This window comes from Lissotriton vulgaris, chromosome 5 (genome assembly GCF_964263255.1).
Source record: "Lissotriton vulgaris chromosome 5, aLisVul1.2, whole genome shotgun sequence".
NCBI classification, from domain to species: Eukaryota; Metazoa; Chordata; class Amphibia; order Caudata; family Salamandridae; genus Lissotriton; species Lissotriton vulgaris.
This window is the reverse complement of record NC_141693.1, coordinates 1,327,303,974-1,327,318,811: the sequence shown is the minus strand read 5'-3', so window position 1 is coordinate 1,327,318,811 and position 14,838 is coordinate 1,327,303,974. Positions and strand designations below refer to the sequence as shown.

Here is a 14,838-nt window from a genome sequence, read left to right as displayed (position 1 = left end):
CTGTCTCTGTCTCCCTCCTCCTTACTTCCTGAAAACCGTGGGGCATATTACCAAGCAATAGCGATAATTATCGCTATTGCTTGGTTAGAGACAAAAATTTACCGCAGAGCTGCGGCGATTTTTACCGCAAATAAACCTTGGTATTACCAAGGTTTATCGCAAATGCGATAAAAATCGCCGCAATGCATGAATATCGCTGAAAAGTCAGCGATATTCATGCATTACCGAGCTAATGCTCTTAGCCATGTTATCCACCTCCCATTGGATAACATGGCTAAGAACTGCTCAGGGCAGGTGTTAGCTTTTGGAGATATTCGCGCTTAGCGCGAATATCTCCAAAAGTTGGTATTAGGAGATAGCGAAGTTAGCTATTGTTTTCAGTCGCTAACATCTTGGCACGATCACTTTGCATGTCATTAGTGATAAATATCACTGACATGCAAAGTGGGGCCCAAGATGGTTGCTATCTCCTACTACCTGTCGCTAACTGGTGTTAGCAACAGCTAGGTAATAGGGAGATAATTTTATCTCCGCTTTCTTAGTTTTTAAAGCCAAAAAAGCAGAGATAAACCCCCATGATAATATGCCCCCGGGACTTCAAAAAACAGCTCTTGACCCCTTTCCTCTCCTTTCCTTCATTCGTTCCCGTTAAATGGATCCAAAAAATAAGAAAAACTTTTGTTGGAAATGTCATCATTTCTTTTTGCTGAAGATGTGGATTTATTAAAAAATATATATAGGTATGTAATACATCACTGACAAAGCTGAACCAGAACGGTGGCAGAATGAATACACATTCAAGTGCAAACATATTTCAATTTGGTAAATTTTCAAAATGTAATGCAAGTTCCAATGGGCATTTTCGTACACATTTCAAAATCAGTGTTGCTTAAACTACTTTCGTGAAAACTTTCATGTAGCTTATCAAGAAAAGAAACCATCTTCAGACAATTTTAAAATACCTTGTAACATGAAGGTTCAGTTGCGCAAAAATAATAATAACAATACTTCCACTTTTAAGGGTACTTGGAACATTTCTATGATTGGAAACGATTCTATGATTGGAAAGACATCTCACTTTGTGAATGTAATTAAATGCTAAAAGTTCAAGTTTTATTCACGTTTATTTGGACCATAGATCCTCAAACATTTTCATAAATACATTAAAAATACATCAAATGCCAAAAACCTTAAATAAACATGTGCATCCATTGGGTCAATTACATAACGTAATAACCAGTAACTGGTCAGTGAAATTAAAAATACTAAACATTGGGATGCTTTTTGCTCTTTCTGGCCACACCTCAGACTCCACCCACTGACTAATTCTCAGGTTATTCCTGCCCTCTGATTCTCCACCCACAGTTCCCCTACTTTTTTCCCCCACATCCATCACTGCCCTGCAGAGAGTACTGCGTAGCGTAAAGGGATGTATTAGCAAACAATACAAGCAGAACCAAAAAGTTTCAATGACAAGTTAAGCTAACTGTTTGCTTTCTTTTAAAACACCCACCTGGAAGATTACTTTCTAGTGGGAAAATGGGAGCAGGATGGCAGTGTAAGAGGGTAATATTGGCTTTGGGTGCACTAGGCTGGTTTCATGTGGGTTGTTGGTCTCTGTGGTTAGGGCTATCTGGGTGCATAGGGTGTTACGATCATTATCGAACATGGAGTATAAGTCAAAGGCTGACAAGGGCATGGTTAACTGTGGCCTGTTTGTAGGATAGGGCTATGCTTTACATGGGCCAGTGCTCACAGGTACTGAGTACCTGCGCCTCTTAAAATTGAAAAGGAGACTACCTGCACGTCTCAGCAGGGGTGCAGTACTTTTAATGGGCGAGTACCGACACTACTCAGTAGCACACAGGAACTCTTGGCCAGTGAGTGTCTACACTTCTATAATAGGGTGTCAAAGGCATGGACACTAAAGTGATAGTTGGAGCAGGAACTGATAAGGACATGGTCACAATAGTAGGCCTATTTGGGGCAGGCGGAGATTTGGGGGCCGTCAATAAAAGGCAAAGGGCCTCATTTATGACGTTTTGCCGTAGGGAAGCACAGCAGGCCTTCCTGCTGAGCTTCTCTACGACAAAAGAAAAGGGCAGAAATGCGCCGTATCTATAAGATACAAAGAATTATGACACCACCGGATAAAATATGCAATAAATGACTGTAATTTAATTAAATAAACAAGGGTTGTCAAAGGATCAACGATTCAGATGACAGAATGTAAATCAAAATCTACATTTTTGTCATAATTATAAGTAGTTTGTCCACATATGTGTTCTCTGACATTTTCTAAATCATTTCCACTGTGATCATTTTTTTGTGTACCACTATTTACCCGAGTTCAGTGGTCTATCGGGTTACCCCATTGATATATGTATCTATAAGATACGGCGCATGCCTGTCCTTTTCCCCTGCACCGGCGCACAGTGGGCTGCCGAGTGCCAACGCAGGCACCTTTGCACAATGGTGCAAGGGTTCCTGCCTTGTGGTGTTGATTATTTTTGTACACAAAGGGAAACCTCTCTGTATAAAAATAATCACAAGAGGCTTTTCCTCTTTCTACGTGTGCTGCAGAATGCAGCACACATAGAACAAGCATTTCCAATCCAATAGGTCTCGGATTTACGCAAGTTTAAGCTATTGGCATTGTAAACGGCAATGCCTTTTATTTATGTTTTAAAATCCAAAACAAAAATAAAAGGCATTGTTGTCAATAGCTCAAACTCGCGTATGAGAAGAATGTTTCTGTGCTAAGTTATCCAGGATGGTATAGGGAAATGGTTGAGAAGAAGTTTGTGAGTGCCAAGGAGACTAGATGCCAATCTAGTATTAGATATTACGTGGCCTGAAACACTATGATGCTATTAAAATAAAACAAGCACAGAGAAGCAGTACATCTTTTAATTGTCCTTAGTAATATGCAACTAACAGCCATTGACAAAGCCAATAGTCATGGCTTGTTGTAGGTGTAATGTTACTTGTTGTATCATATATGTGGATGCTACGACAGAAGCAGCAAAATAGCAGTAGTGTAGCACACTATGCTAAGCACAGATGTTTAGCTTACGTGTTTTAAGCCACGCCCTTTATTAGATTGGCTTTGGCCCTTTGAGAGACCCCCCACCCAGTTTCATCATCTTACTAGTTAGAAATGGGCAGAACATCTGAGCAGGAGGGAACAGTACCGAACACAAAAACGCAGCACAGAAGTGGCCAGAACAGGGCAGCATAAAACTGGATAGAACAGAACAGCGCCCAAAAGAAAAAGCCAGCAGAGAAGTGGGCAGAACAGGGCAGCACAGAACAAGACAACATAGAGCAGGGCAGCACATAACAGTGCATAATAGAACAGGGCAGCATATAATCGAACAGAACATTGGAAAATAGAACAGGACAGAACAGAATAGTGCACAACAGAACAGGGCAGAAGGGAACAGGGCAGAGCAGAACAGGGAAGCACAGTGAAGACCAGCAGAGAGCACAGCGGAATAGAACAACGAACAAACGGGAGAGCTAGCATTGGGAACAGAAAGGAGGAGACGCGATTTGTTAAGAAAGAAATGAACAGCGAAACGGGAAAAGTGAAGGACAGAGACGGGACAATAAAGAAGGGAGAGGAAGTGAAGGGGAATGGGGAAGGCAGGGTATGCCGTACAAAAGGCAGAAGAGCGGGAGGGTGCCACAGGTCTTACGATGCCACGGCAGACTCGGTGGGTGCAGACAGAGTGCACACCCAATGCCATTATCGCTTGGCAGAGCAGGACCACAGGTGACGTACTGATTATATTAAGACACGCTGAGGCTTTTGAGAAGGTAGTCACACATTAGAAAATCCTTGACAAACATGAGAAAATGGTGAGGAAATTACAGAATCACTTACCATGCAATTCCCGCTGAAATAAGCCACTCTGTGCTATAAAATAACAGAAACATCGGCTTTGCACAGGGCGCTATTGTAGGTTATTTTTTGGCTTTTTCATCCTTTTTACGTTCCATTTAAGCTTTGCATTCCTGTGCTTATGTTTTTTTTAATAAAGCACTGTGCCAATCTGTGTGCGGACGGGTGCAGAGTATTGTGTGTACAGCAGTGGCCTTAAGTAACTGAAATACCCCATAAGCTGAAACCTCAGTAGAATTCGGGGTGAGCATGCGGTGCCCTGGCAAAGCTGCAGCTCTTCCTAGCTCTGGGGTCGCTCTACAGTCCGGCCCTGTGACGTTACAGGAGGTACACCGATGACAACGGCGGTGGTGGCTGTACGTCAGCGAGCGGTATAAGATGCCCGGGTGCCTGCTGTACCTCAGACTATCTCTTTATAAACAACGGGGTTGACCCTGTGCCCCTCAGAACCTGGGTAATCTGTAGTTTAAAAAAATTAAAGGTTCTTTCGGGTTTAAGCAACAAAGTGATTTATCCAAACAGTTTTTTTCTGCTCCTCATAGAACCAACATAACACCTCCAAAGTACTGTAACAGATCCTTATAGTAAATAAAGAAGGACGACCTAAGTGTTACTCTATATTTTCTTTATATCGTTTTCTGAATCAAAAAGTCATTTCTATACATTATATACAAGTAACTGTCCTTATATCAAATATAGTGCAAAAACAAAGTGACATCAGTGAATGGTGTACTTGCGACAAACAAAATATATCCACATTTCATGTAGAAAAACTGTACATGTATATACAGAATATCATTTCATAAGGCCATCTGCTAATACAATCTGGGAACCCTATGATTTCTTTCAAGTTTGTTAGGGGCCCCTAACAAACTTGAAAGAAATCATAGGGTTCCCAGATTGTATTAGCAGATGGCCTTATGAAATGATATTCTGTATATACATGTACAGTTTTTCTACATGAAATGTGGATATATTTTGTTTGTCGCAAGTACACCATTCACTGATGTCACTTTGTTTTTGCACTATATTTGATATAATGACAGTAACTTGTATATAATGTCTAGAAATGAATTTTTGATTCAGAAAACGATATAAAGAAAATATAGAGTAACACTTAGGTCGTCCTTCTTTATTTACTATAAGGATCTGTTACAGTACTTTGGAGGTGTTATGTTGGTTCTATGAGGAGTAGAAAAAACTGTTTGGATAAATCACTTTGTTGCTTAAACCCGACAGAACCTTTCATTTTTTTTAAAGTACCTCAGACTCTGCCCTGCTCCGGTGTGTGTTTGTGGAAACTTGAGCACAAACTCCCGGTATGGTTGTGGGCCCGGGCCCTGCACAGTCTAGGTGGTAGAGAGCACGCCCCAAGTGCAGCCGCCATTAAGGTCCTGGTAATGGAGAGCAACGCGATCTCCTGCCTGCCCTCGGTAAAGCAAGAGGTGCATTTGTATTTAAGCCGCCATGCTTCTGCTTCCGGGTAACGGAGCAGCCCTGTGAACGAGACACTGGACAGGCCGGGAGTGCAAATCCACTTAACCAATCAGAGGAGAAGACAAGCATTTACAAATGCAACAGAACTCGTATTTACGCGAGCCCTATTGCATTGTAAATAAAACTGCGGTTGTGCTAGAAGACACAAACGGGAGCGCATTGTAAATAAAACTGCGGGTGTGCTAGAAGACCCGAACGGGAGTTGAGGGTGGGGGTTGTGGTGGGCAGAAAAGTGACGGACTGCTGGAGGGAACGGGGGAGTCAGGGTAACAGAACTGATTTGAAAGTAAAGGGGCTGAAGAGGCCGTGACGAGGCGGGACTAACTTGCCGAACACCAATCAGAATGCCGAATTTACGATTTCGGCCAATTAAAAAGATAGCTGAAAGTGGGCGGAGCTTCCCCCACTATACTGTATACAGCATCTCTCTGGCGAGACAGCGTATGCGCTGCCTAGTCCGAGACCGAAAAAGGAGAAAAAAAGATATTTCTCCTCGTTGTGCCTCCCTTACGCCTCCCCTGGGGAGGCGTAAGCTTTTGGCACTGCCTCAGATTTAAGATTTCTCGTAAATCTGGGGCAGTGTCAAAAGGCCATGGATGTTGCTGGGAACGCCCCCAGCAACACCCATTGCACGCCCCTTTAACGCAGAACACTGCATTAAAGGGCCTGATATTTATCAGGTAGCATTAAGCCAAAAAAAGTGGCTTAGTGCTGCCTAAAAAATATCACGCTGGCTTCTGCACCACGGAATGTCACAAAAAGTGACGTTCCGATGGCGCAAGGGGCTTCATAAATGAGGTCCTAAGTGGGGTATAGGATGCCAAGGGCAAAGAGCCAGAGGGTGGTACAACTCTGTCACTAAGAGACTGTCTGGCGCAGCGGGTGGTGTGCATGTTCTCTGGTGGGTAGATTGGGGAGAGGACGATAGTGGTATTGGCTGGGCTTCTGTAAGGTTGGTTGTTGCTGTATGTAATAATGCTGCAAGGCGCCTACATATCTAGTTCGGGGCACTGCCCCTGTGTTTCAGTAATGGCAGTTTATAAAAGCATCTGTTTCTCTGGTTTCTTGCAGGACCGCGGCGAGCTGTGCTTGTTCAGTTTTCAGTGTAAAAGTAAATGCTGTCACAGGACCAGCGGTGTAAGTGCAGCGCGCTGCGCTCCAAGCTCTGCTGAGAACCAGGAGTGCACCCCCTGGGTAAGTAGCCTGCGTCAGAGGCCCCGCTCCATGCCGCAGCAGCTGAGGGGGGTCACTGCTTTCTTTATTTTATTTATTTAATGCATTTTTATATAGCGCAGACTTTACCCGAAGGTGTCAGAGCGCTGCACAGTAGAACCAATTACGTTGCATGAGGAAAACTGCTTACCCATGTAGCCAGGCTGCGGACTCTTGTGCACTACATACATAATATGGCTGTCCGACCTGCGCCAGGTGCTGAGGTGGGGACACTAACAGACCTCTTTCGAAACAATGCCAGCTGACGACAGGGATGTAAACATACGCTCCTCAGACCCTGCGGTGCGGGGAGGGGCAGGGAGTCCATCCTTCAGAGGTCCCCTTGTCAAGTGTTAAATAAATATATGTGAAAGGGAAGTCTGAGGGGCTTACCACATGGTGCAGAGCAGCCCTCCATCATTTTACGTTACCAGTGGCGGGTGGCTTTGTAGACTGGAGGGGCCACGGGCCTCCTTGTAGGTGCGGTGACCCAGGGCAATGTCCAGTACTAGCCTTGAGCCCCCGGGTGCATACTGCATACAGTTTGCTAAAACACTTGAAGCTGGTTGGTGGAAGATTCTGACACAGTGGTTAGTGTTTGTTGCAAGTCACCGCCATCTACTGGAAGATGTTACAATGGCATGTATATATTTTTTAGTGAATGAAAAAGTTCCTAGTTTATGAGAAGGAAAGTTTCAATTCTATTAAGGACTAGGAGGCGAGGATTATGCAGATCTTCCTTCACTTTATTCAGATAGCATATTCAAAGAACTTCGTAAAAAACACAATAAACACAAAACAAAACTACACATCCCATGAACACAGGGGGGGTAGTCTCTATGCTAACAGTCCCAAGACAGTCCAGCATATATAATGTGATGATGTCCTTTCCTCTTCCTCCTCTTCACTGGAGGATGTTGTGCTGGTATCACTGTCTCATTCAAATTTGTTATCATTTCCTGAAATAAAGAAACACTTCTGTTATCCAGCTCTTATATCGAAACTATCATAATACTCCTGGAAACAGAATCAATGAAGAGAGAACATGACAAATCACAAAATGCAAATACATAAGCAGAACAGCAGAAAATAACGTTGTAAACTATTACATACAATGACACAGGCAGCAGTGCAACAAAACATGTGTAATACTTTGCTCAACAACCAAGCAAAAGTGTTCCTTACCACAAACGACAAATCCCTCGGGTGGGAAGAAAATGGAAATTAGTCCCAGGGAGGGATAATCCTCGCGTCCTAATCCTTAATAGAATTGAAACTTTCCTTCTCGTAAGCTAGGAAATGTTTCATTTTAAGTCAGGACGGAGGCGAGGATTATGCAAGTTCAAAGCTTCCTTCCAACTAGCGATGCTGCCTCTGAAAGAGGTTTAAAGTAGAACCTCTTAAAGGTAGAATCAGAAGACCAATCAGCTGCATTCATGATGTCCTCTAACCTACCACCCAACTTGATAGCCTTAGATGCCATGGCCCCCACGTGGAATGAGCACCAAACGTACTCACATCCACGCCTGCTTCTGCCATAACCCATCGTACCCACCTAGCGATGGAAGGGGAAGAGACCGCTTTGAAAGGCTTCTGCAGGGCAATAAGCAACTGCCTTTCCCCTGGGCGCCGGAGATCCCAGGTAATTTCTTCGTAAGCCTAAATGCACCTCACCACACACAACTTAGGCTGATCCAGAAAAGAAGAATAGGATACCGACCTGGTATTAGTTTTTGTTCTCCGAGCAATGGTAAACGTAACTCCCTCCGGAGTAAAAACCCTAGCCGTCACATCCAGAGCTCTGACATCGGACACTCATTTACACAAAATAAGACAGAGGAGAATGGCCAACTTAGCTGACAGTTCCTTGCGGGAAGGATATTGGTTATCTTGCCACTCCAGCAAAAGTCTCAGTACCCTGTGGACATCCCACAGGGCCAAATATCTAGGCTCAGGAGGTTTGGACAACCGGATGCCCCACATCAATTTACAAACCTAGGGGTGTTCCCCGCTGGCCCACCCTCAATCTCACTGTGCCCCGCGGAAATAGCAGAACGGAAGGAGTTAACCGTCCGATAAGCCAGGCCCTTCTGGGACAATTCCGCCAACAAATTTAAGATATGGGTAACTTGTGCCCCCACGGAATCCACGTGCCTCTCCAGAGACCAACAATGCCATCTTCGCCAAGCCGAGCGATACCTCTTGACCGTTCCAGGCGACCATGCCTGCTGGATGAGCTGTGCAGCGTCTGCAGAAAGCTGGCCGTCTTTCCAACGTCCCCTGAAATCTTCGACGCCATAAACTGTAGATGGCCTTGAAGCACCAGAGGATGAAGGCCCCCTTGGGGATCCCTTAGAATAGAAGGGAAAGAGGGCAGAAGAATTGGGCAATCCCACAACAGCTCCAACAGTGTTGGAAACCAGGCTTGAGCCCTCCAGAACGGAGTAACTAACACAATAGATGCTGCCTGATGACGAGTCTGAGCTGCCACTCAGGGAATCATCATGAAAGGTGGAAACACATAAGGATATTCCATCGACCAATCCTGAAGAAAGGCATCCACCGCCATGGCCTCCGGAACCGGTTTCCAACTGACAAAGCGTGGGAGTTGATGATTCAACTGCGAGTCGAACAGATCCAGACTGCAAGGGAACCATCTCGCCATCAAAGCCATAAAGACCGATCAATCCAGTTTATAGTCGCTGGAATCAGAGAAATTTCTGGAGTGCCAACCTGCCACTGTGTTCTGAAGGCCGGGACGGTATTCCGCCGTGACGAGATCTGTTTCTGAAGACAATAATGCCAGAAGTCCTTCGCCAGGTTGGATAAGGCCCGGAAACGAGGGCCTCCCAGGCGGTTGATGTATTGCACCGCCGAAAAGTTGTCCATCCTCAGGAGGATGCAACACGAGATCCTGTCCTTGGTCAGGGACCTCACCGCAAAGGAGCCCGCAAGCAGCTCCAGATAGTTAATGTGTAATCGGAGTTCCTCCTCCGACCACCTGCCACCCATCAAGACATTGCCGCACCAGGCTCCCCAGTCCGATCTGCTGGCGTACGGCGCGATCACCAGATCCTGGGCCAATACGAAGGTCCCCTGACCGTTCCAGGCCGACATGTGGTCGATCCAGCATTGCAGCTCGTTCCTGGCCTCTCTGATAACGAGATGATCTCTGAATAGGTCAGACCCCTCCGCAGATGCTGGGCCTTCAACCTCTGAAAAGCCCTGTAATGCAGGGGGCTGGGGAAAATAGCCTGGATCGCAACGAGAGTAAGCCCACAATCCGGGCGAGCATGTGTAGCGAAATCTTGTCCCTCCGAAGAACGTGTGATGATTCCTTCCGTATCTTGTTGACCTTTGGGCTCCAGAAGACTCAAGGACGCTGAGACTGAGTCTATCTAGAAACCCAGAAAGACCATCTGCTGCGCAGAACGTAGGTCCGACTTCTGAGCATTGAGTACAAAGCCCAAGTCCTGTAGTAATGCAAAAGTCTTGGTCACATTGCAGGTAAGATGGACGAAAGACTGAACCAGAACTAGAATATCGTCCAGGTTGATTAACAATCCTCACCCCCCTTTGACAAGAGTCTCCATCACAGGACGTAACAGTTTCGTGAAACACCACGGGCCGATGAAAGGCCAAAGGGCAGTACCCGGAATTCAAAAATCTTCCCCTTTCAAGCGAACTGGGGAAATCACCTGTGAGGGGGAAAAATGGGCACCGTCAAGTACGTATCCTTCAGGTCGATGCGTACTGATGGAGCCTAGAAACTAAAATTCTTTATAAATGATGACACAATCCACTATCACACTTACCAATCAATACCAGGCCCATAAACATAGAGAGTGAGGTGAATGGATACTATATGTTTGTTTAAGACATTCATAATAAACAAGACCAGCTTGTCATTTTAAAAAGTTTATTAAACATATTTAAGAAAACTTAGGTTTGGAACTTTATTAAGCAAGCATTAGAAAAAGTCATATAAGTTTTATTCAGCATTTTATAAAGAGAGCTTAATTCTAGATAATATTATTAATTAGCAGAAATAAGTGAAAAGGAAGAGCATTTCCAAAACCTAACTATCTATTCTGTCTCTACCCTCATCGCCTGAAAACAAAGTCTTAAAAAGTTACATTTCTTACGTGTAATCAACGGACAGCAGAACACGTCCTTCTGGAATCAAGAGCGTAAGCCAAAAGTTTGCAGCTAAAGCCCATTCTTATACCCTAAAATAAGCTGAGCTAACTATTTTTCACATTCCAACAGCTGAATTCTGGCTCTCCATTGGCTGAACCATCTCACGCCACAGTAAACTGTGACATCTTCCACCACGAGACCAAGCTTTACACAAAGTCATTGTTCATGCACAGAATCCTGGCGACAGTTCCTTAGTCGGCTACAATTTGTAGCAAAAATGTTCAAGCAATACAAAATCTTGTCACGTCTCTTCCTTTCAACCTTGAGCCTGTCGGCTCTGAGCTCTCCATGGCACATCCAAACCTACTCCACAGAGTTGACTTTAGCAGTTCATTTTTTGAAGCTTTCATAATAAAAGGCTTTTCTTCCACTTCAGAATAAACTTTCTCCTGTGGCTTAGCATCAGCAGGCCTTTTCTGCGCTGCTTCTGATTGCGTCACTGCGCCACTTTCAGCTTGCATCACTTTTTCAGAAAACTATTATTTAAACAAACACAAAAGAATAATTAATTCAGGTAAAACAAACCCTTCTGTTACCCACCCTTTCCCTGCTAGTAATTAACCCATTAATAAATGACAACTAGCAGAAGCAAACAAATAAAGCAACACATATAATAACTACCATTCTTCATGTAGTCCAGCTTTATGTTTCTGAAAGAGTAAAAAGATGATTAAATGATACACAGACAGACAAACACAACATAGGACATACATGTAAGCACATATAAAAGCACATACCATGAATGATCAGCCGCATAAATAGTGACAAAGACAATAGGACAGACATAATAAACAGGACAATATTAATAATGTGTTACAAAAACAGACTTGCAAATGCAACAAAAGCACATATAATTAGTTTCCCGCGTGTTCATGTGTAGTGCAAACTTAATCTAGGTTGGTTTAATCAAACAAATCATGCAAACACTTATTAATATATTAATTCAAATTATGAGAGTATGACATCACGAGCTAGAATAAAATATTTTCTAAAGCTCGCTCTATCAACTCTCTCATCTGGTGATTTCAAAATCACCAAACAACACCCAAAAATTTTAATAAAAATTTTTATCTATTGAACATGTTTCAGGCTTACTCAGGATTAATATTTAAGCTCTAATTTCATCTATATTTCTGCAACTCTCATAATGAGTATTGAGTCCTACATTCTACTAATTCTATATCCTTTACCCTTTCTTTATTCAACTAAATTGAATCCTTTCCACCTTTGAATCCCCAACCCCCAATGAATTTATAAAAAAAACTAAGTTTTAAAATTACATAACTACATTTTGAATTGCACCAACAAAACAAATATCAATCTGAGTAATATAAAACAAAACAAAAAAAACAAAAAGTAAATTTTTGAAATTTTTTGAAAAATTAGTACATAGTATATACCCCCTCTTTTTTTTTTTAATTCTAAACATGTTTTCTTCGACCTTGCGTCTTACATAAAAGTGTTTCCAGCTAACACAATTTCTTCGACCTTGTGTCACCCTAACAAAATTTCTTCAGCCTTACGCCAAAAATAAACCTCAACTTAAAGAAAACTAACACAATGTCTTCAGCCTTATGCCAAAAATAAACCTTAACTTAAGAAAATTAAACCTAGTCATTGTCACCATTTTCTCTCAAGACCACCTGACTGCTACTGCGCTCCTCAACTATTGGAGGGATAGTTATGTAGGCCCATTCTGGAGACTTGTATTTTACATTTGGTCTCAATGGTCTTTTGCTTTTCCTGGCAATCATTTCAATCTTCTCTTCAGCTTGCTCTTTTTTGTCTGAATCACTCTTCTGACTTGACACTTCATATTTGAATTTTAAATCTTTTACGCCAGACATCACCTTTAAGCCATACATCACCTTATCTCAAGAGTTTCTTCTTAGGCTTGCTTTCTTTACATTCAGCTTTCCAAGCCCTTTTTTTGAATTTTCTTATCTCAGACTCTTCATCACTCCCATCTGTATCATTTTCTGAGACATTAAATCTGTACCAAGGAACTTCTTTACTCGGCAGCTTCACTCCATTAGAAACATCATCCTTACAGCTGGTACTTGGTAATTCTTCCTTTTCTTCAGGGATCACCATTAGCTTCCCAGTTTCAGGATTTTTGTTCCCGCACACAGAGCTACTCTTCTGCTTTTCAATACTCTCCTGGACTTGATTATCTTCTTGCTCAGAATTTTCTGCTACTGAATCTTCTTTCTCTGCTTGAGATTCTTTTTCTAGCAGATTTTCATCATTTTCTGAATCTAGAATCACAATCTCTAGATCTTCTTCAATCAATGTTTCATTCACATTGACATCATCATCCAGATGTCGACCACCTAGTCGATCTTCAAGATCTGGATTTTTGACATCATCATCCAGATGTCGACCACCTTGTCGATCTTCAAGATCTGGATTTTCTTCAGGAATTTCTTTTTCAGAGTCTGAATCAGTTATAGTGTCTTCACTGTCTTCATCAGTGTTATCAGGTGTGGTATTACTGATATGCATCCATCCAGTATCTGTTGTCACCTGACTTGCTTTCTGCCACCTGGGTACTAGACAGTTTCTCCTCCGATGAACCTTTGTTCTGACCAAGTCTTTTGGCAATAGATCATGAGCCTGCTCCTTTTCCATATCTGTTCCCAACTGATGCAATACAGAAACTGTGTCATTCTTTCTTGTTGGAAAAGCTTCTAACCATTTCGAAAGAAAACAAATGATGACTAGGACATATCTCAGTTTGTTATGTTGGGGCATTTCAAAGAAATCTGTTTGAATATCTGTAAATGAACCACCCTCCCGGCCTATGGTTCCCAAATTCTCAATTGTCTTTTGATCTGCATTGTTTTTATGGCATGTGTTTTTCTGACATGTCAGCCATGTTTCCCTGAACAGTTGAATCATTATGTCTCTTGCTAAATGACTTGGACCATGGTACATCTGTGCCATGTCAGCAATCATGCAATTGGGCATAACAGGTCCGCCATCTTTGTAAACCCTTTCATCTTCTTCTCGCTGTCTGCAACCTTCTTTGACACATGTGTTTTTCTCCTCAACATGTGCCTCATCTTGTAATTGTTTTAACTCTTGCCATGTCTGAATTGCAAAGATTAGTATGAGGATGCTTGAAACATGTTCATTGAATTTTTCCCCTTTGATTGCAACCCTCTTCTGAGCACAGAATTTAACAATGGTACCTGTGTGCTCATTACCTTTTGAGACATGATCATTTTTCTCTCCAGCACATTTTATCTCTGCTATTTGGTCTAGAAGCTCAGATTCTTTGTTGAAGTCTGGCATGCCCTGAACAGGAGCTTCACTCAAACTCTTTTTTAATTGCTCAAAGACTTCAAGCTTTATTTCTGTCAGGACAATTGGGTCTTTTATATCTGCTTTTGTTAGACTCTGCAATGGTTTTGCAAATACTGAGAAAGCACTAATCCATTGGCAACAGTAACCAACCATGCTTAAGAGCATTCTTACCTGTTTTTGCGACTTAGTGCATTCCATTGCCTCAATTATTTTTATTTTCTCATTAGTTACCTGTCTGGGAATTCTCTCTTGGAACCTGAAAGCAAAAATTATTTGACTCTCTGGGTACATTAGAACCCAATACCACTCAGTATCATGTGGTATCTGATAAAAGATCTCTACTGAATTGGGCACAATAGGACAACAAGGGATAACTATCTCGTTAATCTTTCCCAGGTCTTGTACTATTTTGTACATTTCATCTGGCTTTCTAATTCTCAAATCTGATGAATCACAAAGACTGTTCTCAATCTCTTTTGGGACACCCTGCCTAATCAATGTTTCAATATCAGGAATTGTTTCTGGCTTCATCTTGTACTGTGGAACATTAGGAAATGAATTTCCCTGCTTTTTTGCAATTTTAACTGGATCAGGTCTGTTTTCCTGAACTCCACTGAATCCTGTATCTGTATTGTATTTCTGCTCATTAACATAATTTAGTAATGGCGGCTGAATCACCACCTGTCGCTGTATTTGTAGCTGTTCATTCAGTA

At 42.5% G+C, this 14,838-nt stretch overlaps 1 protein-coding gene across 1 annotated transcript in view; it reads left to right on the top strand.

The window, feature by feature from the left end:
- Positions 1-14,838, top strand: part of CLPS (colipase) — a 41,291-nt gene that overhangs the window by 1,689 nt on the left and 24,764 nt on the right. The window contains exon 2 of the mRNA XM_086923256.1: positions 6,476-6,598. Coding sequence (XP_086779382.1) covers positions 6,476-6,598 — 123 coding nt within the window. The remainder of the gene's footprint in view (positions 1-6,475; positions 6,599-14,838) is intronic.